At 30.9% G+C, this 27,876-nt stretch overlaps 4 protein-coding genes and 1 pseudogene across 4 annotated transcripts in view; 4 read left to right on the forward strand and 1 right to left on the reverse strand.

The window, feature by feature from the left end:
• Positions 1–27,876, forward strand: part of LOC125875815 (probable galacturonosyltransferase 15) — a 222,935-nt gene that overhangs the window by 61,412 nt on the left and 133,647 nt on the right. The gene's annotated exons all lie outside the window — the stretch shown is intronic.
• Positions 1,311–4,238, forward strand: LOC125875823 (WRKY transcription factor 71-like). The gene is made up of 3 exons (XM_049556866.1): positions 1,311–2,018; positions 2,654–2,800; positions 3,625–4,238. Exons 1-3 carry the CDS (start codon positions 1,564–1,566, stop codon positions 3,980–3,982), a joined length of 960 nt encoding a protein of 319 aa, XP_049412823.1. The 5' UTR covers positions 1,311–1,563; the 3' UTR covers positions 3,983–4,238.
• Positions 11,893–14,946, forward strand: LOC125876102 (exopolygalacturonase-like; annotated as a pseudogene).
• On the reverse strand, positions 15,166–16,060 carry LOC125876104 (AT-hook motif nuclear-localized protein 16). The gene has a single exon (XM_049557220.1). The coding sequence runs from the start codon at positions 16,058–16,060 to the stop codon at positions 15,305–15,307; it is 756 nt and encodes a 251-aa protein (XP_049413177.1). The 3' UTR covers positions 15,166–15,304.
• Positions 21,386–24,458, forward strand: LOC125875831 (carbohydrate-binding X8 domain-containing protein-like). The gene is made up of 4 exons (XM_049556876.1): positions 21,386–21,944; positions 23,265–23,726; positions 23,827–23,857; positions 23,982–24,458. The coding sequence occupies exons 1-4, from the start codon at positions 21,878–21,880 to the stop codon at positions 24,154–24,156; spliced, it is 735 nt and encodes a 244-aa protein (XP_049412833.1). The 5' UTR covers positions 21,386–21,877; the 3' UTR covers positions 24,157–24,458.

Consider the following 27,876-nt stretch of genomic DNA (forward strand, 5'->3'; position numbering starts at 1 on the left):
AACATGACATTTTTAGTGATATTATATAATTAACGGGTTCACAAGGGAAATTCTCGTGACCTAATCCCATTAAAAAATAATTAAATCTTTATTTAAAACCTTGCTTATTAATGGACTTATGTGCTCATTGGCAGCTAATTTACTGAGATTAATTAAATACGATTACTTCAAGTTGTGCTATATATTTGTTGTTGTAGTAATACAAAGTATTTAATAAGTTTCAACGAAAAAAAATAAATTAAAATAGTACAACTTTGGAACTCTATTTCTGTTATGTGCCAATTGTGCTCCGTTTGTTAAAAAGAAAAATACTACAATAGGTTTCCCACCGAATATACTATTTTATCTGTTTAAAAAAATATGACTTAATTTGACTTGACACGTAGTTTAAGAAAAGAAAGAAAACTTTTCAATCTTATGATTCTAAATTAAAGTTATATCAAATGTACCAAAATGCCATTTAATCTTGTCGCATTAAACATGTCACATGGATAACTGAAATTAAAGCGTTTCAGAAAAAAAAGATTATTCTTTTTGAAACAAATTAAAAAAAAATAGGTCTTTCTTTTTAAAACAAAGAATATAATTTTTTGACTTGAACTTCCTTAGTTGATCGATAATATTGATATTAGAATAGATCGATCAAATGATCTGTGACTTAAAAAGGTGGAGTGGACCCAATAAGGGTAACCATGATCAATTGGGCTCAATCGTGACCAACAAGTTTTTTGACTTGAACTAATCCTTAGTTGATCGATAATATTGATATTAGAATAGATCTATCAAATGATCTATGACTTAAAAAGGTGGAGTGGACCCAATAAGGGTAACCATGACCAATTGGGCTCAATCGTGACCAACGAGTTTGTTGGACGTCCTCAAATTGAGGGGATTACTATGTTCCAATATTAACGAGCTCTCTCATCTAATAGATTAATCTTTTAGATAAAACTTGATCTAATTTTTAATTTTTTTATATATACGGCGATTTTATTTTTCATGATAGCACTATTTTTTAATTCCGCAAAACCGCAACCTCATATATCCATATTCATACTAAGAAAAAATGACAAGAAGTGTCTATTGTGTATGTATATATACATACACAACAAATTGTAAGATGGTGACAAAAAGTTGTGATCCTATTCAACTATACATGTACCAAACTAATGGAATACCCTTTGATTAAAGTATATTATGTTCCATTAAAAGGTAATCCATAAAGACTACATCTTAGTACACACTACACACACATTAAGTGGGCTTTATGGTCATTTGTTACACCCTATATAGCTTGTTGTGTACCTCAATATCCCATTATTCTTGTTGAGCAAGAACCATTCATTTCTATTTCCCTAAACTATAGTAATACATACACACTTCCCAACTCCCAAGAAAAGGAAAAAAGAAGAAGAAGAAGAAAATTCAAGAATCAATAGCTCTTGTTAATATTGCATAAATTCAAGAATCTTGAGTTATTTTCTCTTCATCATTTTCTTCAAGACTCTTTTTGTGTTTAGATCCCAACCAAAAAAAAAAATAAAACCATTTTTTTACTTCTCTATGTCTGATAATAACCCTTTTAATCATGATTATGCATTTCCTTTCTTTGGTGAAAATCCCTCAATTTATGCTAATCAAGCCAATAACACACAAAACCCTCATCATAATCATCAAGATTTTGATTATCCTTCATCTTATATGAGTAATCTCACAGAGTGTTTACATGGAGGGTCAATGGATCATTACAACACTTTATCAAGTGCTTTTGGGATGAATAATTGTTCATCATCCTCTGAAGTTGTTTGTCCACAGCCATCAATAGATCATCAAGAATGTTCTAGAAAGAATATTAAGAGTGTTGATAATCAAATTCCATTAACACCTAATTCATTAATCTCTTCATCTTCTAATAGTGAGGCTGGTGGATGTCATGAAGAAGATTCTTCAAAAATCAAGAAAGATGATGATCAGTGTGAATTAGATGGAGATGATGATGATAATAAGTCTAAGAAAGTGTAAGTCATTTTTTTTCTTTGGTCCTATAGTACTAGTATAAAAATATAGCCACATATTTAAATTGTGAGGAAGTTTCTTTCTTAATTACTCTAATTGATTAGGTTATTGACCACTATAGTCTTAATTTATTAGATTATTAATTGGCTAGACTTTTTTGCCTAGTTGCAAGCTTATTATTCTTCTACTGATTTTTTGAAAATTAAAAATATCTAATGTGTACCCTTTCCTTAGTTAAATCTTCTTCCCCCTTTTTTTGTGCTATGTAAGTCAAGAAAACCCTAATTTTATTTACCCAAAGTCCCAAACAACATCAATATAACCAGGGTGTAACCCCACAAGTAGGGTCTACGGAAAGTAGAGTGTACTATGCAGACCTTACCCTAGGACTGATTTTTGAAAGACCCTGACTCAAGTGCATCAAATTGAAATAGTTATGAACAACGAAAAACAATAATGAAGAAATTTATAAACATGACAATTAGTCTAATTTTATTTATCTGCTATTCCTAATTTGATTTGTGTTTAGCTTATTTGGAAATCTTGTGTACATGCATAATGTTGTTTAGTGTTAAGATGGACTATTTTTTTAATTTTTAATTTTTGTATAAATTAAAGTTTGTGCTAATTATTTTAGGGGGAAATTGGCAAAGAAGAAAGGAGAAAAGAAACAAAAGGAACCAAGATTTGCATTTATGACCAAGAGTGAGATTGATAATCTTGAAGATGGCTATAGATGGAGAAAATATGGACAGAAGGCAGTGAAGAACAGCCCTTTTCCAAGGTATATTTTCTTTAGAATCAACACTATATTTTCTAAATTACTATTAGAAATGGATTAACAAACTTCTATAGCATTTTATACTCCACAAAGCTTGCTTAATTAATAGTACTAGTACTTAATTGCTTCAAAAGTTGCTTAAGTTTTCATCTCTATTATACATAGTTTTAAGGAAAGAGTACTAGTTTAATAGAGATTAATTGCACTAAAAGAATGCATATATATCATAAATTCAAAATTATAATTTGTTAATTCTCAAACCAGTTTAACTTCTATATACTACCTTTCAAAATTAATTATATTGATCACTATTAACTTATTTCAAAAGATAACTACACGTAATAGTCCATAAAAAAAATGAGACTAGTTATAGCCTAGAGAAATAAAACAACTTCTTTCAAATGATCTAATATTAGTGTTTGGTTTACAATAATGAGGTGATTAGCTATTTAGGAACAAAAAAGCTTGTTTCACGCAATCAATCTAATCAAAATATGAGTTGTTAAAATTATATATACCTTGTTTTACACTATTAAGTCGGTCAAAGTTATAGTTACAAATAAATCTCTTTAAAATATGTGATTTATAAGCTTAAAAATAAAATACTTTTGCTTGTTACAATATATGGTTTGTGATTTAATTTGCCGTTATTATCTTGGGCGGAACTATCTCATTGGTTGTTGGTTCAACATAATCCAATAATTTTGGTTCAAACTTTATACTATTTGTATCGAATAGAACCAAACAACTTTAAAAATTTAGAATCTCCGAACCTATATAAACTTCAAATTCTGACTCTACGCTTCTGCACTTATTATTGTTTGTAGGAGTTATTATAGGTGCACAAGTCAAAAGTGCAGTGTGAAGAAACGTGTTGAAAGATCATATGAAGACCCATCAATCGTGATCACTACATATGAAGGCCAACATAACCATCATTGTCCAGCAACTCTTAGAGGAAATGCTGCTGCTGCTTTATTATCTCCATCCTTTTTATCCTCCACACAACAACAATTATTTCATAATCCAAATGAACAACAAATCTTCTATAATCCAAATATCCCTATTAATAATTCCTTCTATAATAATTATCATCAACAACAACCTCAATTAGGTCCTGATCATTATCAATATGGACTATTTCAAGATATGGTTGCATCATTGATCAACAAAAGAGAGCCATGAGCATTTAGTCAAGTACTAAAACAAGTATGGGACATTTAATGCAATTTTATGACTTATGTATTAATTAATTATCATGATGTTTTATTCTTGTGTAATTAAAATTGTGTAGCTAACTAGAACTATATATAGTCTGGTAATATCTTATGTATCAGTTTTGAAGCAATGGTAAAATTGTCTTTATGTGATATATATGTCACGAGTTCGAATAGTGACATATATATGGATTGTGGTGACTGTTCTTGGGACCGTACGTGAACAAGGATGTTTTGTGTATTGGACTGCACACCTTTTTTTTTTTTTTTTTTTTTTGATGTTAGGTGTCATAGTTTGGAGGAGATGGGTTGATGAAAATACCAAGACTATATGGTTTTATTTTTAGTTATTTGCATGTGGGATGATTAACCATTTATATTAATTGAAGATGCTATTTTTTGATGAGTTCTATGCGTCTATGTAATTTGGGGTTTTTATTATTAGTTGATGAAGATATTTAATTAATTCCAGGTAAGGTGAATTGTTTAGTCCTATCAATTTCGTAATTATTTATGTGAATTGAATACTAATGTTATATTCTTTTCTTCTTTCTTCTTGCTTACGCATTCGATTATTTATATTATTGCTGCTTGTTGCACACTAGCTACCATTATTGCTTCTAATATTCAAGAAATTAGTATCTTGATATTCTGAAAACGACATATAACGATTATGGTGAGATGGATAGGATCCTTTCATCTTTAATCAGAGATTTCGTTTTTAAATTTTTGGATTTTTTTTTTTTATTAGAGTGTGCTCCCTCCTTAAATGGATTTTACACAATACGAATCTGGATTAGTCAAAAGGCTCTACGTGACATGGATGAGAAACCGAATAAAGAGAAAAAAAAATAAATCTGAAAGCGAGTCTAATGATTGTACATTCGTGTAAATCTAATAATTTTTAAGGACCAAATCTGCTTAAAAGTATATATATCTAAGAACTATTTTAAACCTATTCTAAACTAATGGAACCTATTTGTCATTTTATCTTCTGAAAAAATTGTAAATTTCTAAAGATTTTACATTCGTGTCATGCGTGTCTCCTTTTTCTTTCTTGGAATATTTACACCAACCAATAAAATAAATTATTTTATTAAATTACTTAATCATAATAATTTTATTGAATTTGATAAATATATAGTGTCAATAAATTTTTATCCTTGAAGAGGTCGTCTCTTGGAAAGATTTTTTTTTTAATTATTATTATTATTATTTTTCAAATCACTGTTCAATATTTGTATTGGAGTCTGACTAAGTTTGAATCGCGTGTTACAACGTGTATTTGAGAAAGCTCTCCTGACATAATTTTATTCACAGAGCTCAAAACACAAATCATGATTAAGGGTGAAGAGACGCAATTATCCAACTGCAACTCAGATCGACGTAAATTAACTCTGGAAAAATGTATCACATGGAAATAATTATTGATATATCATTCTCTTCATCAAACCTTTATTAAGTCAAAAATAAAAAAGCCTATAGAAAGTATTATTATCTGACTAAACACTCGATGACTTGTTGCTGCCTGAACCATATAAGGTCATTATAATTCCACATAAACTTTCTAGAATGTTACCGTTTAAGGAAACTGGAAAATAACTAGTTAAAATAATATATCTTGTAGAAAAATTGTGCATTATTGGAATCATATTCTAAAAAATTCAAACACGTTATGTATTGGCTCCATGGTCTTATTCAAATGGTAGCTAGTCACTTTCCTCTTTGTATAATTAATTGGTAAATCTATAACGTAATTTATCAGTTCACATGAATTCAATAATTTTTATTCAAATTCTATATGTAATAATAAACTATTCATAAGCATTTGATTATAAATTCAATTATATTAACTCATGATAAAAATTATAAATTTTGAATGATTTTTTTTTTCTGCAGTTATAATTGTGGAAATAAGAAGGCAAGGAAGGAGCACATGCAATTATAACGATAGGAGCATGACATTGTTGACCTTTTATATCCTATAAATATATAGTTGGATATAGTATAGGCACAAGTGTCACTTAAAAATGAGTAGGTTATACATTGTTAGGTTCTGAAAATAATAAGACTTGACAATTTCGACAAGGACTTATCTTTAGAAAAAAAGAATGAAGTTTGATCGATGAACATATATTCAACGTAATTTCATAAGTAAGTTTGAAGATGAAGAAGATAATATGTACGCTGATTTTATTACTATCTCAAAAGGTAAAGCAATTATTAGAGAACTGAAATATATTATGATTAAATTAAAATTATCTTTTAACTAGTCAAAAATATTTTCTAAAAAATATTTTTATGTCATATGTACCAAAGATATTATACTTGTTTTTTGTTTGGGAACATGAGAAAATGACGAATAATATCCCCAATAATATAGTATTGCTAACCCTAAATTCTATGCTTAATATATTTTATATACATATATATACTTGAAGATTTGCATAATGAGAATCCTTCCAATGTTAGGTAAAGAGTTTCTCAAATCTACATACGTAGCTCACCTACTTTTAATTTTTTTTTTTAAAGAATGGAACAAAATACTCTTGGATTTTTCTACAAAGAATATATGTAGTCAAATGTTGCATAAATGTTTGGCAAGTTATTTTTTAAATTACGGCTATTTTTTTAAAAAATCCTTGTGAAACTTGTCTTTCTTGTATCCATTCATTTTGACCAAAACCTAAATTTTAAAAAAATATATAGAAATTTGGCCTAAATTTTGCAGCCTTAGATTATACAGATAATAATCAAATCATCAACACATGTTTACTTATACATATCTCGTGGAACATATATCCTTTGTTGAACGCAATCCCCCCTCCCCTCCCCCCCCCCACAATCCACAACAAATTGCAATTAAATGGAAAAGATATTCAAACTTTTTAGTTTTGACTTGAAATCCCCCTTGGTAGGAATCACAATAGAGCGGGGCGGGTTTTAGGCTACACGAAACAGAGCACGTCAGTCTCTAAGCGGTACAGAGGAAAATCATTATTTAAAATTGAGGAAAATGACTGATATTCCACATGTTATCCTAGTCACGTCTTTTTATCGACACACTTCATCTTCACCCCGATCACATAGTCCCATGCCGAACATCTACACCCCTACCCCACACTCCAACATTTTATATTATTTATCTAGATTATATACAAATATTTTTAGGTTAATATTTTCGTGTTCACGTATCGAACACAAGAAAACCTCTCACTAGTCACACTCCTCATACTGAAAAGATCGTGTAACCTAAATCATTCATGATTATGCTTTTTTCTTTATTAGTCCACAAAAACAAGTAAAATAATCATGATATATTTTTGAGAAAGACTTTATGTTAGATAATTTAATGTTAAAGAAAATAGTTCATCTGCTCCACCAATGAATATATATGAAGTTCTTTTATCCTGAAAAAAGATGAAAGGGGAAGATTAGACATTTTTAATGGCATATTAGTTAAATGTTTATGTTAATTATGACCAAAAAAGGATTGGTGCACAAATTGACCTGTCCTTGTGGGTCTAATCTAATTTCTACATAATTAGTCCTTGGCTTACCAAGTCAAAATGCATTTAATTGTATTCGTTCAACAATATTCAAGCTTTTGTGTTTCCCTATTTTTTAATTTTCTTTTTGCTAAATGATTGGTGAAGAAAGAAAAAGTTATATGTATCAGAGAAAGAAGATCTTTAGTTAAATTGGACAAAATGTCGAAAGTAGTTATTTAATTAGTGTGAAAGTCTTAAAATACTAACTAATTTAATGTTACATTTAACAACTTTTTTTTCCCTATTCGGTGCTATACTCATATTGAAATCCGGCTAAATTTAGATTCGCGCCGATAAATTCAATATTGGGGTAAAATGCTTTTTAATAAAGGTGACTCCGTACTCAGGAGAACTCGAACTCAAGACCATATTAAGAATAAGCGAGTACTTATCATTCCACCACAATCCTTATTGGTTACAAATAACAACATATTGGTAAGTGGAGCTGGTTAGGAGCTAAGTTATTCATATATTAAATTTTGCATAAATAATACCATGCTTGGTAACATCTTTTTTTTTCTTGCAATATATAAAATTCAACACAACTAATATGATGTTTGGTTTGCAATTCAGAAACCTACATAACTAACACACGATAAATTACGAAAAATCTATTTAAATCTTACATAGTAACTAATTTCTGCACAAAAATAATAGTAACATAAATTTCTTCATAACTAATTGTTATATCATTAATATCTATATAACTCTGACCAACTACCAAACGATCGGTAATTGATTGAATGATGCAACCTATCTAGTCAAACTTGGAATGATGAGTTACTAATTTATAAGACCTTTTTCATGAGTAGGATATATTAGTTATAGTGCCAGACGTTGAAGGAACAATTTTCTGGTGGGAGAGGGACAGTTATTTATATGAAAGTATGTAAACAAAAAAACTTTATTTAAAAAGACTGAAAATTGATTAGATATTATCAACATCATGGAGTGAAGTCTTCTTGGATGTCATGTCTATGTGGGCTCAAAATTTTGAGGGTCACATTTTTATTTAAAAACCAAGATTTGAAGAAATTAGAATATGAAATTATCTGTTGTTTAAATTTTTGACCACATAATAAGCAAAATACATCTATAAAAATAATATTGTTACAACCTCAGCTCTTTGGGTGAACATTTTATGATAGAGCTTTTTGTAGTAATTTGTTTACTGTGCACAGAGGCGAATCTAGGATTTTTCGAATATGGGTGCACCAAGTAAAATGTATTAAAGTGAGAATTGATCCTTAATCCTCAAGGTCAAAAGCTCAACATTTAACCATGTAGACCATTTAGACTTCTTGTAGTACGGGTGCAAGAATATAATATTATACAAAATCTTAAAAAATATACATATAAAATATCTACTTTTACGAAGAGACCACGGGTGCGGGTGACCTATTTTTAGGCTGTAAATTCGCCACTGACTGTGCAATAGGTTGTAAACCATATAAAAAATGCAAATTACATTAAATAAACCCATACAACTAGCTCATAACTGAATAGCAGACGCGACAGAGACCCACAAAGAAGGAGAGTATGAACAATAAACGTACCTTAGATTCTGTATGCCACTGATTGTTCATGACAAAAAAGAAGGTTAAAAGATTAAAATTCAATGAACCTGTCATATTCTGAGTTGTTCTGTCACCCTATCTTCTATCTTTTTTAAAAATAAACAAATTGCAACAACTTGATGTGGAGTACCATTTTTAGGCCAAAAAACAGATGGCAAGGTAGTGTTTGACCAAAGTAAATCATATTTTGATAATTTATCTTCAAAGTATCTACTTGATCATAGATTTTGAAAATGAGTTTTTGTAAAAAATTCAAGTTTCAAAAACTCATCGATACCAATTTTTAGGTCCTTAGGACTTTTTGTATTATTTTCTTCTAGTGCTCGATACTCATTTAGAGTCTGATTAATTCAAATTCGCATTGCGTAGGACCACATTTTGGGGAGAGGGGTCTTTATGACTTGTACTTATAAAAGTTCAATTTTTTTCTAAGTAAAATGTATGTTCAAATACGACTTCAAATTCTAAAAACCAGAACTTCAAAAGTCAAGGTTCAATTTAAAAATTTATGATCAAACGATAGCTTATTAATTAACCTCTTGTTTGAAGCCTTCAACCGTTTCTTGGATTATCAGATTTTTCAGGGGTTTATTATTTAGATTTCGGATGCTTTTTAAGGGCCATCCTTGTTTTGTGATATAAATTGGATTCACTTTAAAGTGCCACTAACTACTATAAAATGTGAATCTTTGATGGAATTTATCGAAAATTAATTTGTTGGCAACATTTTAAATAAAATTTTCATCACATTCTAACAAAAAAGTTTATCGAACTTTCACATTTTTAGTAATTAGTAGTTAAATGTCATGTCATGTCGAGATAGAAATTGCAATTGCCTCCAACTTTTTCATTCTTGTCGGCCGTAAGATAGGAATTTAATTTGGTCATTTAATCCTTTACATTTGGGTGACAATTTCTTGAAAAAAATATCACTTTTAATTTTCTTTATTAACGCTATTTATGAAATTTTCTCAATAAAAAATGCAACGCCAAATTCAACTACTCTTTTTTTGGCATATGGCCATTTAAATTTTAAACGATCCAACTCTCTCTAGCCCAATTTTTAATGAGGCTTTTAGCCCATTTCTTTTCTTTTATCCATTTTAAGACAAATCATTTTGCCTGATTTACACATATGTCCATTTAGACTATCATTTAAAGTTTGTCTAATTTTTAAAACTTGGTCAAATAAGTCTTTGAAAAATTATCCTTCCAGACCAATAGGAGATAGCATAGAATATCGACTACGTATGCAATAACGTATACATTTTTTAATCGTTATCTAATATTTTCTCATAAGATTATCAATTTTTAAAAAGAGACTTTAAGATCTTGGTCCAAAGGATTCATAAGTCGCAAAGAAAATTTTAAAAAATATATTNACATATCGTTGTGCACGGGATACATGCGGGATACATAGGTAAAACAAGAGATTTTTGAAAATTTTGAAATAAGTAGGGATAAATGGATATTAAGGTAAATAAAGGAGTGTAGTTAAGTAATTTGTCCTTAATTTTATCCATTTTAAGACAAATCATTTTGCCTGATTTACACATATGTCCATTTTAGACTATCATTTAAAATTTGTCTAATTTTTAAAACTTGCTCAAATAAGTCTTTGAAAAATTATCCTTCCAGAACGATAGGCGATAGCATAGAATATCAACTACGTATGCAATAATGTATACAAATTTTTAATCGTTGTCTAATATTTTCTCATAAGATTATCAGTTTTTTTAAAAGAGACTTTAAGATCTTGGTCTAAAGGATTCATAAGTCGCAAAGAAAATTTTAAAAAATATATTATTTACTAAATAGTTATTCCAAAAAAAAAAAAAGACAATCAATCAAAAATTTCAGTGTCAACTATTCAACTCTTTTCGGTAAATGGCCCAATCAAGCATAGCTCTAAACTATGTAGGAGCCCAATCTTCAATTGTGGCTTAAGCCCACTTCTTTTGTCCATTTTAAAGACTTATATAACCTCAATATAAAAAAATTAAAGTTTCAATATTTATCGTACCATGTTCATCGAACCACCCTTAATTTAAACTGAAAAATATATATAATAGTAACAAAATTGAGTTTTTTCTATTTAGTAATTTTTTTTAATATAGAAACAACAACTAGGTTAAAAACACAGGCTAAAGTAGAAGGTCGAGAACAAGACTTTTCTCTAGTAAATGTAAATAAATTTAAAGACCTGTTTTAGAAACTGAATAAATTGTTTACTAAAATAAGAAATGGAAAAAATTAAACTTTCTTATTAATTTAGTTATTAAAAATCATTAATAACTAATAAATCATTCCAACCAAAAATAAATGGACTTCTTAGCCCAAATATTAAATCCTTGAGAATACATTAATGTTGGTGACATATAAAAGAAACAAGTCCTTGAAAGTTAAATGCTACAAATGTCCGTACAAATATATATATTTTAAATAATTTTACTTAATAGGAGATATAGTTACCCCCTAAACCAAAAATGTATTGTAATATTTTTTATTTACAATATTATCAGTGGATTTAATGGTAAAATTGCCTCTTTTTGGTAAGTAATCATGAAAAGGCCAAAAAGAGATCATGCATAAATTCAAAAATGGAAATAAGTCCAAAAAAGAGGTAAACACATTAAATTTAGCAAAAAAGGTACCTTGGCTGTATCATTTTACTAAAATCAAATATTTAAACCCCATTTCATTTATATATAATCTTGGGTTTTCAGAGAGATTAGAGCAAATAAAAAAAAATGGTTACATTAGCTTATGCAATTTATGGTTTGTGTTTTCTAGTATTCTTTAGCATAGCTAATGCTAAATATTATCATTCACAATTGAAGTATTTTAATGTGAAGGATTATGGTGCTGTTGCTGATGACAAGAGAGATAATAGTCAGGTTTGTGTTTCTTGTTTGTATCGATTCTTGCAACTCATTAGTATTTGATTTTAAGCTACTAATTTTATTGAGACATCCTTGCTATAGGCATTCCTGAGGGCGTGGTACGATGGTTGTAGGTGGGGAGGAAGGAGTGTGATTTATATTCCATATGGAACTTATAAATTGAGAGAAGTTTCATTTGAAGGTCCATGTAATGGCATGATGATATTTGTAATAAAAGGTGTTTTAAAAGCTCCAACACATATATCATTGTTTAGTACAAATACATGGATTGGTTTTCGTTACATAGATAGGTTAGTTGTTAAAGGTGGTGGCTATTTGGATGGACAAGGTGCTGCTGCTTGGCCATATAATGATTGCTCAAAAAACCCAAAATGCATGCCTCTTCCTGTGGTAAGTTTTCCCCCTTATCAATTGTTTCGTAGAGTTATCTGATATCTGTGTTTGAAGATAGTGAGTACTTTCTAGAATTCATCGAAACACTCACACACTTATTAGTGGATACTTCATAGAATTAATCGAAACACTCACAAGTTTGTTAGTAGATACTTCGTAGAATTAATCTAAACACTCACAAGTTTATTAGTAGATACTTCATAGAATTAATCTAAACACTTACAAGTTTGTTAGTGAATATTTTATAGAATTAATTGAAATACTCGCAAGTTTGTTAATGGACATTTCGTAGAATTAATCGGAACACTCACACAAGGTTGTCAAAAAAATTTCTTCATTTTCTTATGTGGTGAGTTGATTTTGATTTGAATGAATTCTTGTAGAATTTTTATTTTCTTGAAATAATTGAAAGTATATTTCTTAGTTCCATTTAGCCCTGGAGCTGATTGTTAATAGTGTATTGATAATTAGTTTTAAGTGCTGAAAATTGAAATTAGTTTTTATAAATAAGCTTTTTTTTATACACAAAAAGTTGTGAATTAAAAGTTTACTTGTAAAGAAAAGGATGAACGATGGATATGGACAAGAAAGGAAAGTAAATTAGTTTTTGAAAAAGATATTTCTAGAATTAAATAAAATATTAAGAATAAAATAGTAGTAAATATTTTTATCAAAATTAAAAGTGTTTATAAGTTAGGGATGACCAACTTATGTCTTTTGACTGATTTTGACTCATAAATACGTTATGTATTTATCAAACTTATAAATAAATTTTGATCAATTTATAAGCTTAGTCAAACACCGTCACAATCTTAAAATTGGAAATTATGTCTACTCTTACTTAATATCAAATGATATTTTAGAGTGTTTGACCAGTGTGAAGTCATTAAATCAATTTATTTTTTTCTCCTTAAATTTAGTTTACCTTGTTAGGACTTAAGATCTTCTTGTAATCGCAATTCTACAAAATCCCACTAAACATGCTACTACATGATTATGTTTCTTATTTCATAAGTGTTTTTTAAGGTAAGGTTATAAACTAAACATGGTATTTAATGATTATGTTTCTTATTATGAAAGTGTTTTAAGGTAAAGTACTAATTACTAGTACTAGTAATAGAATTTTCATACGAAGTGAAACTTGAGAATATAAAATTAGTCACACGAACCTTTCATTTGACCACGACTCAATAACAACAACATCCAGTGTAATTTCACAAAGTAGGGTCTAAAGAGGGTAGCGTATATACAAACCTTCCTAGTTCCCATCATCTTAGAGGTAAAGAGACTGTTTCCGATAGATCCTTAGTTCTAAAAAAACAGTCCAAAATTGTAAAAGAAGGAAATAATGGAAATGAAGTAAAATTTAGTGTATAATAACTATAGGTTCTCTTACCCCAACACAATTGATGACCCACCCTACCAAAAAAATACAAATAATAACATTTCTTTGAAATGATTGTACTTGAAAATTCGATTCAACACCTTGTAATTGCCTTTCTCATTTCCTTTTTCTACAAAAAAACAAAGTATCAATTTTTGAGGGGGAGAGTTACTCGTTTAACGTTTCATATGCTGGTTGGACATAACATGTAGTCGTTGTGATAATCTAGGTATGCTCAAGCTGACACGACCCTACTAGTAATAATTCTGATGTTTCATTTTTGGTATTTTAGACAATGAGATTTGATTTCGTGACAAATTCAAGAATCCATCATTTGAGATCAATCAACAGCAAGAACTCCCACATAAACCTGTTTGCCTGTGACAATGTAAACATAAGTTATGTACGATTAACAGCTCCAGATGAAAGCCCCAACACGGATGGCATTCATATAGGATTATCAACGAACATCAAAATTTCAAGAACCGTGATTCAGACAGGCGATGATTGTATTGCAATGGTTACTGGAAGCAGAAACATTGAGATCTCGAATGTTACGTGTGGACCTGGACACGGAATCAGCATTGGTAGTCTAGGTAGAACCCCTGGAGAAGTTGTTACAGGGATAAACGTGCGAAATTGCACATTTATTGGTTCTCAAAATGGTGCAAGGATAAAAACTTGGGCACCTTCTTTGTCTAGTGTTGCTTCTGATATATTTTTTGGTGATATCTACATGGAAAATGTCCATAATCCCATATTAATCGATCAACAATACTGTCCAACTCCTTCTTGCAGTGATCAGCTGGTATGTATGTGTGATCCAACACATTTCAAATTTCATCTACAACTGAACCGTATTCATGTTTTTTCAATGTGTTGTTGTGTAGGGACAGGACAACTCGAAAGTGCAAATAAGCAACGTGACGTTCAGTAATATATGGGGTACGTCTAGTTCAAAAGTTGCAGTCACATTAAAATGTAGCAAATTGGTGCCCTGTAAGAATGTGCAGCTTGATAATATCAACTTGAAATACCACGGACGAGGAGGACCAGCTACATCTTCATGTTTGAACGTTATTGGTGATTCGTATGGAAGACAATCTCCTCCTAGTTGTTTATGATTATCAATTTCATTTTGCGTTGGTTAAAAAATAAACTCAGGATGTATAAACTAGTATCAATGTTTCATAGGAAAGAAACAGAATTCTCCTTTCTCCAAAATGTGATTTAGTTTTTCCTTCAAAAGAGACAGGGGAACAACTGTTTTTGGCAAAACTTAGTAACTTTGGCTTACTCGTGTTTAAAACTCAGTCATATAACTAAAAGAACATTCGTAACGAGTCACAATACTCTGTTACTGTTGAAGTACAATTGAACTTTATAAAATTAAGTACTAGTACTATAAAATATCAAATGTGTAGCTACATATTATGATTCCTTTATTATTATTTTTTCAACTTCAAACTCTTTAACTAAAATCTAGGACTTTGATAGAGTTCTTCCAGGTGCCCATGAATAAACCTCAGGATGTAAAGAACCATTAGTAATTACACTCTGTGGCAAGCCATAGATATCGGGGACATCGACCTGATGACGTTGGTGATGAGTCTTCTGGTAATGTTGATTTTGAGCAGCTGTGAGATCATCATCGTCTAATGGCAAACGATCAAACGTTGCATTCATGAACGTTGCAGCCATGATGACGACTGGACCTGAGGCGATGAGTGCACCCACCACACCCCCACCAATTACCTGCCCCTGAGCCCCAGCTAAGTAAATTGTCAGCCCTGTTACCCCTGGTGGAGCAGGTGGTGGTAGGACTGACCCGAGTATTGAGAGGATTTCAAATCGTCCATGTAATGTCACAATGGATCCTGATGTAGCTGGTTGACGCAATGTCACGTTTGTCACGCACCCTGTGGCGCTCAGCACGCATATCCCACGTTGCTTCCTCCTCGCGAAATTCACTAGGCTTTCATTCACATCACACCCTGAATTTACCTCCATCGCGTGTGCTCTCAGGGCGTTAGCACTGTCCCTTGTGATTATGATTGGTGGTTTCGGCTTGTTCTTCGAGCCAGCTGGCCTGCCACGTGGACGTCTAACGGAGTCCCCATCCCGTACAGGCACTGATACTTTTGCAGCCAACATTAAGCCACTTGTATCACCTCCAAGATTGTTGTTACCAATTTCTTGATTTTGGCATATGGTCTCTTTGGTTACACATGAAGCCATTTGATTGATTAAACAGAAATTCAAGAGAATACAAAAATTTCGATTAAGAATCTGTGTTTATGTAGGGGGATTTGTGGGATATAATTAATTGAAGAACCAAAAAGAATGACTAAAGATTAGGAGATAGTTAAGTAAAGCTAATTATTAATATAGTAAGTATAAATCATTGTCATTTTAGTTTATTCATCTATTTCCTAATTCTCAACAGATTACTCTTTCATGTTGATTGCCTTCACAAACATTATAACCAATATTTGCCTTAATTGTACTCTACTTGGCTCACACTACATTGCAGAAATTAAGTGTAACAGAATTCGTATAACTGCAAAGTTGATTTGCTACATATAATTAATATTTCATATAGTCACTCAATTATGTATTTTTTCTTAGAAAGTCACTCTTTTCTCAGTGTCAATCCTATACTTTGGGAGGATGCAAATTTAAGTATTACATGTAGTTATCAAAATGTCATGATTTCGCGTTCACTATGTCCATGTCAATAAGTAATTCGAAATATCTATGACTTTTTTTAGAACAAGTCAGAATCAAATAGCAATGACTTTTTCTATACTAACTCAGAACAACCAAAGACTCAGGATATGTAAAATACATGATTTCCAGTTCTAGCTGAATAGGGAGGGAAACAAATATGTTCAATTTAAAGTGAGTGAACAGAATTTCATACTCGATCTTCTTGTCGATAATATTTTCTATCTTGATATTTTATATACATCAATTATGAACATTTTATTTGGGGTACAAATATAATTTCATAAATAGTCAAACTTAATTATCAAATAACAAATAATTAATACTTTAACAAAGAACAGAACAGTCATTCGAATACTAATTAATCTAGGATGGCTTTTAGTAACATTATTTAACGAGCAATTATATACAATTTTTCTCAATAATCCATAAAAGAATTTTGTACTAATATTTTCTTCTATCCTTATAATCATGTATCATCCTCTAATATAATTTAAATTACGTATACTTCCTTCGTCCTAAAACAAGTGTTATCTTAGTAAAAAGGTTTTGTTTCAAAAATAAGTATTACTGTAGGAATTTAAGACAAAAATAAATACATGTTTTTTCAATTATATCTTTATACTCCATCTTCTTAATGGTGTTTAATTTTTCAAGAGACATTTATTAAATAAAGATAGTTTTTAGTAAACTTGAAGCAAATTATTAGTTTCGTCTTTGAATTATTGAAACCATCCGTCTACCTGACTAACTAAACTTAGATACACTCCTAATCTCTCAAATGACATAGCAAGTGGTATCAAACTCTTGTAGAAGCATAATGCTCTTAATAAAAAAACTGAGAGAAGTGTTGAAAACATTTTTAAACCTGACGAAAATTTAGGGGTATATTTAAGTTCATTTAGTCAAGTAAATGATGTTTTTAAAACTATCAATAGTTCGAGAATGAAATTATTAATTCGCGCTGAGTTTAATTAAAAATATTTTCAATAATGTGACACTTATTTTGAAACGGAGAGACCATATCTTCTTAGCAAAAGGAATCTCTTTGAGCCACAATGTCAAATAGTGGCCTCAAATTTTCACATTTTCATTGACCTTTAAGAAGCATAAAAGTCTTCATGATAAATTCACCTTTATCCTCATTTTTCTTTTGGCTCAAACCTCGAAATATTTGCCTGCATATTTTCAATTATGAAAAAAAGAGTAAGAAGGTGGTAGAAACGGCGCTATTATAAATTATTATTATCTTATTTTTATACTATAGTCACGAACCACTATAACTCTATAGTCATTTGTAGTCTTCATCAAATGCTTACCTCAAATTAAAATAATGAAATCCAAAGTAAGAACCCAAGAATTCACTTTATTTGCACATCATAAAAAAAAAAAGCCTAAATAATATATTCCTACTAGTTTTTAAAAAAAGTAAAAAAAGACCCCTAAGAACTTAGAATCAATTGGTCAAAAGTACATACTTAGACTAGGATTCTAAGAGATACTTGTGATCAACTTTAAATAGTTTAATTTAATGTGGGAGCAGTTGCCTATTTGTGGTTTTCCCTCCGGTTTACAATAAGCTTCCTAAGATTTACTTCTATCCGATTCAATTTGTTTATCTTATTTTTTTAGTCTTGTTTAAAGATCTTTTTTTGTATTTTGAAATTTTTTTAATTTCAATTCTCCATGTGGTATGTTTAAAAATTGGAAATTTTAGTAGTTTAGTTGATTAGCTATCTGAACTCTTACCTTGTTAGTGAGGGTTCGATTCCCCACGTTATAATCCCCTTCCCCCACCCCCATTTTTTTTAATAGAAAAAAGAAAGATATGTATAAAATCACAAATTAAAGAATATTTAATGGAGAAACTATCTAAACACAAACATTTCTATCATTTTTACTAATATACCCTATAATTTGAAATAATTACATTTAATCTCACTAATTAATAATATCATACCATATTTCAAGTCAGATACACTTATATACATGTTTTTTTGTTACCAGATACATTGAAATGGGGAGAGAGGTGAGCGAGAACAAGAGGGGAGACAAGCAAGATTTGTCTATGTATTCCATATACATGCGAATTCACTTGAATACGGTGTATCTAGAACAAATTACACCTAATTTTGATCCTATGTATTCCGAGAAACATGTATCTGAACGCAACAAGATTCAGTAAGATTCGTAATATTTCAAACTAGTGTGTATCTAAGTAATTAACTACTAAATATGTACTTTTTACTATAAGTTACCTTGTTTTATATATATGTTTTACTTATTTATTTTTTAAGATGTTAAGATTTAATATTTTTTTACTTACATTAAAATTAGACAAATAAACTAAAATAAGCATATGTTAAAGCCACAAATATTGCCGCAATTATAGTAAAAAGTACATATTTAGCATCTTTTCCTTTCTGCTCTAATAGAATTGTAGATAAAGTCCTTCAAATTCTACAAGACATGCAATGCTACAAAGGATTTTTCTCTCTTTTTTATTTTAAGTAAAATAACTTTTTTTTATTGACCAGGGGCAGAGAGAAGGAGATGATAAATTTTAAAATAATAATTTTGCTAGTGAGCTATTTTTAAATTCTTTCACTATCAAGAATTTAATGCTACCACTCATTAATTCTCAATTACCATGAAGTAACAAAAGGCCAAAATTGCCCCCATACCATCCAAAATTGTCATTCCCTACACCTTTGACACTCTTGGTAGTTTGCAAATCGTATTGTATTGTATTTTCCTTTGAATGAATAGAATTCTGGCATAAAATGGATGAACCTCACGTATCTAAATTATTTTCGAAGAAAAATCAAAATTTATCACTTTAACTTCTGATTATAATTTAAAATTATCTTGTATTGGAGCTCCTTGCGGAAATTAAGGGCAAAAATAAGACCTTTTTTTCTAACGGAGAGGTAATATTAACAAAGGGTAAAATCATTCTATTTTAGAACAAATTAAACATGTTTTCTATGACAAGGAAACAATATGTGATACCTAAACTATTTAAACGGGTTCGAACTTCAATATCACGTTTCAATTTCTAACACAAACTTTGAGGTTCATTGCAACAAAATTTGCATTCTAGATATATATAAAACCAGGGGCGGCTCAACGTAATTGGGGGCCTAAAGCAAAATTTCAATTTGTGGCCTAAAATATAAATACACTTCATATACGTATTTATTCAAAAAAAAAAATAAATACACTATTAAGATGAAAATTATTAGTACTTAATATTGTTTTTTGAGTTACTAGTTTTAGGTAAGATTTTATCAACTCAACATTGAAAAACATCTTTTAAGTGAGACAATTATTATATGTATTGTTAACATAATGATATAACTAATAAGTTGATAAATATTAAATAAAGATGAGAGTTAGAAGTTTAGAATCATAGAATTTGACTCAAAAAGTTGATGACTTGGTATACCTCATTTTAATATGCTTAGAGTAATGCTTGAAACTAAAATTTAAAAAGAAACAAAAAAGAATTTGTAATTCACTTTGTTTAACACTTTTCACTGTTAATTCTTATTTTTAACAAAGTACAAAAGATGTTAAAGTGGATAAAATAATTTATTTTTAAAAAAATTATACTTTAATTTTTCTATAAAAATTTTAACACATAATTTATTCTTGACAAAAATTTGGGGCCTCGAAATTTGGAGGCCTAAGGCAAAGGCCTTATTTTTGAAAGCATAGAGCCGGCCCTGTATAAAACTATATGACAAAAAAGTTTATGTATTTTATGGATAGTCAGTTAGCATCCTTAGCAAAAGTGGGCCTATATATTGCGTGAGAAAGCAAGAACCAGTGGGGTTTAATACAGAAAAATTTAAGTGCCCTACCTACAATAACTCTGAGAACAAGAAAATAAAGTAACATATTACCAACTTTGTACTAGTTGTGTAATTGCTTTGGAGACATGAATATTTGAGACCATGTGGCCAAAAATATAGATATTATTATTTCTTCCTAAGTCTTGTCTTTAAGGAAAAAAAACATATCAATTGATAAGACACCTTGGCTAAAAGAGGTGAAGAAATGGAAAGATTAGATGATTATGTTACGTATGTATACCATGTAGTTGGTGTTTCAATGATCATTACAACAACCCAACCAAGAAATACTAGGCAATAATATACTTTATGTGTTCGTCCCGTCTTCTTAGTTATGTAACTGTTGTGTTTGCTCCCTTCATTTTAATTATTAATAATAGAGTATTACTATAAAAGAATAAAATTAACTTCAGATAATCACGTTTTAACTAGATAGATATGAAATGGATAAGAATTGGACCTTTTTGGTAAATTATCCAAGTCGTGACTACATAAGAAAATAATATCTTATGGATAATTACTACACCTTATATGTTTAGCTAAGTTCATAGAGTACTTTTACATTGATAATTTCTCGTTCACTTGATTCACGTAGATTCCCGTGCAATTGGTTCCAAACACCAACTAACGATATGACGATCTCAGGTTCGAGCTGAAAGCGACGTATCAAAAAGAGTTAAAATATTCATGATTTAGAAATTCTTAAAATTTACTATGATCACGGCTGGATCTTAGCAAAGAAAATCTCCTCCTCAAGTAATAACAACGATCTTATCTTTACCAATTCTGATGAGGTAACAAATTATTCCTCTTTCGTCTCTCGTAAATTATGGTGAGTGAGGGCATATTTGGAAGAGTGTAACACAAAGATATTGAAAGGAGACCACAACTCCACAAGAGCACATGACACAATAATAAGTGAGAGCAATAGAAGCATGCATCATCACTTGGTTGGCCTTCCACCAAGTATGGCTAATTGATCATTGGCTACTATAATTTTTTTATAGTCCCATTGAAATAGGATAAAGTTACAAAATCCAAATCACCAAACAACAAACAAAAAAAAGTTAAATTTTGAACATATCATCATCATCATTACCTTCATCACTACTTCAACACCCCCCACACTTAAAAATTTCCAAACAATTCCCTCTTCTTTTCTTCTACTCCTTCCACTTCCCCTTTTTTGTACCTTTTTCTTCTTCCTCCCCCTTGTTATGTCTCAACTTCCCTTTACTCAACTCTCTCACCTAAAATCTCTTTCTCTCTCTCTTTCTCTTTCTATTTCTCTCTCACTACACAAACCCCTGCAAAAGAAAAAAAGAGATTGTAGTTGTAGTACTACTCAAGATTGGTATAAATATATATGCATATGCACAAAAATATTATTATGGTTCGTTTCAAACGATCGTGAGAGCGAATTTTGAAATCGCAACAAAAAACGACGAAACAAGTTAGAAATTTCAGGACAATGAGTAGGAGGATTCTCAGGAGTTTTTACATATTCATCCAACTCTGTTGTCTTCTTATCTGTTCAGGTAACAATCTTTTATCTTCTTATAATAGTGATGCATACTAATAGAGTATTTATTATATCAGATAGTCAGCTTTCTGAGATAATAACTATTAGTTGAATGACGAGAAAATCAAATCTATGTTTTTTTTTTGTTATAGGGTATCTTATTCTCTCTGTTTTTATGAGGCAAAATGATGCTATTTCTTATAGAGTACTTTTTTTGGGATGTTAATTTTAATAATTCTTTAGCTCATTTCCATTTGAGTACTATTACTGGAGTATTATGTATCTAAAAGAACATTGATGATTTGATGTTTTAGTCATAATTCTTGTTATCATAGGATAATTTGCATGTGAATGAAGTTTTAATTTTGAATTCACTGTTTGAATTATTATACAGAGATCGAGTGATTGACTATTAAACTTTCCCCTTTTTGAAAAAAGACAATGATTATTAATTTCATCTTTTTTGACTCTCCCGTCCATCTTTTACCTTTGCTCATTATGTTCCTTCAAAATTTGAATGTCTGTAGTGCCCATTTTTCCCTTGTCAAATCAAATTCTTTGGGACGGAAAGTAGGGGTAAACTGTTCTCTAGCAAAGGCGACTAACAAATCACTTCTGTTTTAGCTTAAGAATTACATATTTCTATAATATTTCTGTGATTTGATCAAGGAAGCATTAAGGGTAGAAAGTAGTCATAATTACACGAACAGAAATAATTTCATCCCAATTGGTAAAAGTTAAATTGGATGTCGCTTTCATTACAGGTAAGGAATACTTCTCTTTAAGTTATATACATAATTGCAGTAAAAGTGTCCCTAGCTTAAGTTTCTCGTTCATTATAGGGAAAATGCATAATAACCCCCGGCCTATGCCCGAAATCCCAGTAGCACACCTAACTTTTACTAAGGTCCTATTACCCCCGAACTTATTTTATATGTAATATTCTACTCCTTTTGGCCTACGTGGCACTATCTTGTGGGCCCAGCTCATGTTGACTATATTTTTAAGGATAGTGCCACGTAGGCCAAAAAGGGGTAGAATATTATAGATATATTAAGTTCGGGGGTAATAGGACCTTAGTAAAGGTTAGGTGTGTCTCTGGGATTTCGAGCATAGGCTGGGGATACTTATGCATTTTCCCTTCATTATATGATGAAATGGTCACTATTTCATCTAAAAATTTAAACAGTTAACGAAGAGCATACTTTTAGTCAAATTTCATCACAAAATTTATGTGTCCTCTAATAACATATTGAAGTGTGTGATCATTTCATCTGAAAAACTTATATTGTTTGAGAGAACAGACTTTTATATTATTGTTTTTGTAACTTTGCAGGTTCAAATGCTACACACAACCCCAAGTCCATTTTCAGTAGCCAAAAGGACATAACAACTCCAATAACAACAGTTCCAACTGGAACTCCTCTCACCATTACTCCCACTACAACTACTCCAGTACTGAATCCAACAATCTCGGATCCCGATTCGACCTCTAACGGTCCTTCCAATCCGGTACTGACACCATCTGTAACCAATTCCCCAACATATTCATCAGGCTCAAGCAGCTGGTGCGTCGCTAGTCAAGCTGCCTCACAAACAACCCTGCAGGTCGCTTTAGACTATGCTTGTGGCTACGGTGGTGCTGATTGCTCTGCCATTCAGACTGGTGGCACCTGCTACAATCCCAATACGCTACGCGCTCATGCGTCCTTTGCATTCAATAGTTACTATCAGAAAAATCCAATTCCTAATAGCTGCAATTTTGCTGGTGCTGCTGTTACTACAAACACTGATCCTAGTAAGCTAACTATTCCCATTAGTCCAAAACCAAATCGAAAAATTCACTCTGTTACATGCTATTATTAATCCTAATTTTCTCCTTAAATTCGCGTATGCAGGTAGTGGCTCATGTCAATATCCATCAACAAGGTGAATAAAGTTGTATTAATGCTTTTACCCCTCGAACCTACAATCTCAGGATTGGAGGTGGAGGGTGCTTACCATCTGAGCCCCGTATAGTGCAATATTTTCTGATTAATCTTGTGAATTGCAGCACAAGTGCATCCATTTTGAATACGACGAATTCAAGTGGTTCAACAGTATTTGGCGCTGGGCCAATCACGCCTACTACTTCAGCAGCTGTATCTCCAACTATCTTCCTGAATTATCACCACCACATTTTAATTTGTCTCGCGATACTGCTAGCAGACTATCATAACATCCTCTGAAGCCGAATTTTTTCATGGCAATTGTGGAGTACAAACATACTGCTGCTCGATATACGACATTGAGTTAACAGAAATGATGTGATCAGTGATGTCAAATTGGTAACAAGTTGTTTTTTTTTCAAATCAATTTGCTGAAATGACAACTTGATGTTGCTGGATTTGTAGTGCAGCTACTTTGTTAGCTAGAAACTAAGGTTTCTTATAAGTTTTGTAAAAGCATATAGAACTGATAAATAGTTATGTGGATAAAAGAATATGATACACATTGCTTTTGTTATGCTAAATCCGGAGAAACAGCGGCAGAATCAGAATTTTCATTAAGAAAGTTCAGAAATACAAACAAGTCAAGATGATTCATTATCTATATATATATATAAAAAAAATAATTAAATATACGAATATATTTTTAGGCTGGTTAGACAACATAATCTAACTTGGGAATTGTGTAAAAAGGAAGAGGTTTCCACTGACAGATTGTGAATAGCTGATGACAAGATGTGAGAGTTGCAATCTTCCTTTGCATATTGCGACCTGAAAAAATTAAAGCAAAAGAAAGAGAGGATAAGAAAAGCAAAAGGGAGATAGAAAGCAGAACTTAAATGATTTGTGGTTTAAATTTTAGCTCATTTGGAGTAAATTCTAGTTTTACCGGAGAAAATTCAATGATAAAACTCATTCAAATTATAACGTCGTATTAGTTAATAATGGTATATCAGCAATGCTTGCAAGTTTTCGAGAGGAATTTTATTCCATATTTCGCAAGGGTTGAGCTAGATTTGTGTATATCCTATCCTTCCCAAATCTCATTGACTTTGATTTTGCTCTTAATATTTCGAGAAAAAGGTCCAAATCTGCTCTTCATCTAATGAAATTAAAATAGAATCCGTTTTGGCGACCCTCAATTTCTGCAGGAGGAACTACAATTTCACTGATGAATTCCAACATTGGTTGTGAGGAGGGTTAAATTGGTTCTTTGGGCGATTCTCACCTCTTGAACTAGCTTTTAAGATTGAATTAAATTTATTTATGCCTATGTACTTTACAAGGTACTTTACATTGGTTTATTTGAGAAAAAGGTCAAATGCTCCCTCAACGTTTATTCGAATTTCCAACTACACACTTAAACTTTACGGAAGTCATATCACCCCCTATACTATTTAAAACTGAAATAATTACCTCTCTGAATGCTTAACTGGCATAGTGAGTGTATTTCAGTCTCTTTGGAAGAGTGAGCATCAAAATCTATTATTAAAACTTTATTTTTAATATCTCTTTTCAATAAATATATGCATTTTTAATTATTTATTTTTCTTATTTGTTTTCTTTCTTCTCCATCAATATAAACAAATTTCTCAATCTTTCACCACCTCTAAGTCTTGCTGCCACTACCATCTTCACCAGATTTACTATTGTTGATTCCAAACAAATTTTCAAACTCATATAAAACTCTTGCAAAACCAATCAACCTAAATCAATTGAGAAGAATTTATTGCTTATCTTTGGTGACCACCATTAATGACAGTATTCCATCATATTCGTCTTCTCTCTCCCCCCCTACCCCCTTCACTTTTTATTTAAATTTGATTTTTAGGTTTCAAATAAGCAAAACCCAAATATCTCTGAACGAGCTCTGAAATTATTATTCACCTTTCTTCCTTAAAGACCCAATTTCATGAACTTATGGTGTTCTAGTGATGGTGAAAATATTTTGGGTGTTTGAAGGGATGAGTAAGAATATAGAAGAAAAGGGTAAAGAAATATAAAAATTAAAAAAAATAAATTGATGACGTGTCAAACGCGTGAAACTCACATGCCACCATAGATCTGGTTATGGCTTTTTAAGGGTATAATTATTTCATTTTTAAATGGTTCAGGGGGATGGTAGGACTCCCGTAAAGTTTAAGTGTGTAATTGGAAATCCAGTTATACGTTGAGGGGGCATTTGACCATTTTCTCGGTTTATTTTAGGAGTGATACAATGTGTATTTATGTATCTATGTTTCAGTTTCAAAGCTTATATATATATATATATATATATAGGTTTATTTTAGGAGTGATACAATGTGTATTTATGTATCTATGTTTCAGTTTCAAAGCTTGCCCATATATGAAAAAATTACAGAAATCCCACCTTTTAGTTTACTTATTACCATTATCCCCTACAAGTTTTACAAATTTCCAAAATCCCTCATTTTCGCGCATCAGATTAGTGTATCTCGTGCATCAGATTAATGTATCAGTGCTTATATTATTGTATCTCGCACATCAGATTAGTGTATCATGTATAAAATGTAATGTAGCTTACTTAACGATTAATGTATCTCGCGCATCAGATTAATGTATCACCGCTTATATTAGTGTATTCGTTTAAGGGATTTATGTAATTATAAACTTTTAAGGGATAAATTGTAATTTTGCCTTAAAAGTATGTGATTTCTGTAATTTGCCCTTATTTGTTATATTATAAGCTTTTAATACCTAATAAAAAAATCTTTATTATAACTATATATAACATATAAAATTAAAAATTAAAAATTAAAAATATTTTGACAAGAATTTCTCAAAAATCAATTTGGGTTACATATCAATCCAATTTTTAATAAGTTGAAATGGGTTGAGCTAACAAATAGGTGGGTCAATAACCAACCGAAACTTAAATGAATTGGGTCTGGTTGGGCGGGTTAAATTTGATTTTGCCACCCCTATTTGTGTGTTTGTGTGCGAGATTGGGAGATAGGACGTTGTGTATTTGAGATATAGTGTGTTGTCTCTCTCCTTTATGTGTCGCAATCTCGCTCGCCTCTCTCCTCTTTAAAATTATTGTTATTGATTGTAATTAGACAAACTATTGACACTATTCATAATTATGATCCAAACTATAACTATTTATGAAAAAAATTCGCTATAGAAACTGTGGAAGCCCAGAACCAGAAGAGCAAGCCTATAGTCTAGTGGATGACTACAGCCCACATATAAGAGTGGGCCGGACAGTATCACAAATTCCAAAAACCATCTCTGTGATACCACAGCTATATTCATAAAATATTGTGTCTACAGATGGCCTTATAATTGGCATTAGAATAGTGTATTCCCTCCATCTAAGTGAGAGGCTGAGGTACTGAACTCAACACCTATACATGTATTCTCTCCGTCTATATTTATTTGTTCATGTTTAATTTAACATACGTACTCGTAAGAAATAAATTGGACGAATGGAGCAATATACAAAGATAGTCAAAGAGGTGTCTGAGAACAATGAATAGCAAAACTGCGGGGCATGACACAACTATAGCTAGCGAAGAAACATTACGTCATTTCCATAATTATGTGTATGCGCACCTCAAGGCATGGCGGAGCGTCGAAATCTGCACGGTGCATTGGAGTTTCATCTGAACCTCCTTCGATAGGAAATTATGTTATTCATACAAGGTGAATTCCTTAACTTTTTCATGTGTTGATTTTTTTATAGATTGAATTTTCTTAATGAAAAATTTAATTTTACCACTGTTCGAGTATGATTGCAAGATTTTCAAATAATAATTGATTCACATTTGTAAGAAATTATTACTCCATCGACGTCTATTCCATTTAAGGCGTGTTGGTCAAATATCGACTTGAATTGAATAGGGGCGGACCCACACTTGGTTAAGGGGTGTCGAGTGACACCTTTCGTCGAAAAATTATGTTGTATATACCGATTAAATTTTAGTTTTATATATA

Source organism: Solanum stenotomum, chromosome 9, assembly GCF_019186545.1.
Source record: "Solanum stenotomum isolate F172 chromosome 9, ASM1918654v1, whole genome shotgun sequence".
In the NCBI taxonomy this organism is placed as follows: Eukaryota; Viridiplantae; Streptophyta; class Magnoliopsida; order Solanales; family Solanaceae; genus Solanum; species Solanum stenotomum.

What these genes read in the sequence shown, in the direction of transcription:
- LOC125875823 (XM_049556866.1), top strand. Translation starts at nt 1,564, where the DNA reads ATGTCTGATAATAACCCTTTTAATCATGATTATGCATTTCCTTTCTTT. An exon ending in GATAATAAGTCTAAGAAAGT is followed by an intron (nt 2,019 to 2,653) that starts GTAAGTCATTTT and finishes TAATTATTTTAG; the next exon opens with GGGGAAATTGGCAAAGAAGA. An exon ending in AAGAACAGCCCTTTTCCAAG is followed by an intron (nt 2,801 to 3,624) that starts GTATATTTTCTT and finishes TATTGTTTGTAG; the next exon opens with GAGTTATTATAGGTGCACAA.
- LOC125876104 (XM_049557220.1), bottom strand. Translation starts at nt 16,060, where the DNA reads ATGGCTTCATGTGTAACCAAAGAGACCATATGCCAAAATCAAGAAATT.
- LOC125875831 (XM_049556876.1), top strand. Translation starts at nt 21,878, where the DNA reads ATGAGTAGGAGGATTCTCAGGAGTTTTTACATATTCATCCAACTCTGT. An exon ending in TTGTCTTCTTATCTGTTCAG is followed by an intron (nt 21,945 to 23,264) that starts GTAACAATCTTT and finishes GTAACTTTGCAG; the next exon opens with GTTCAAATGCTACACACAAC. An exon ending in TACTACAAACACTGATCCTA is followed by an intron (nt 23,727 to 23,826) that starts GTAAGCTAACTA and finishes TCGCGTATGCAG; the next exon opens with GTAGTGGCTCATGTCAATAT.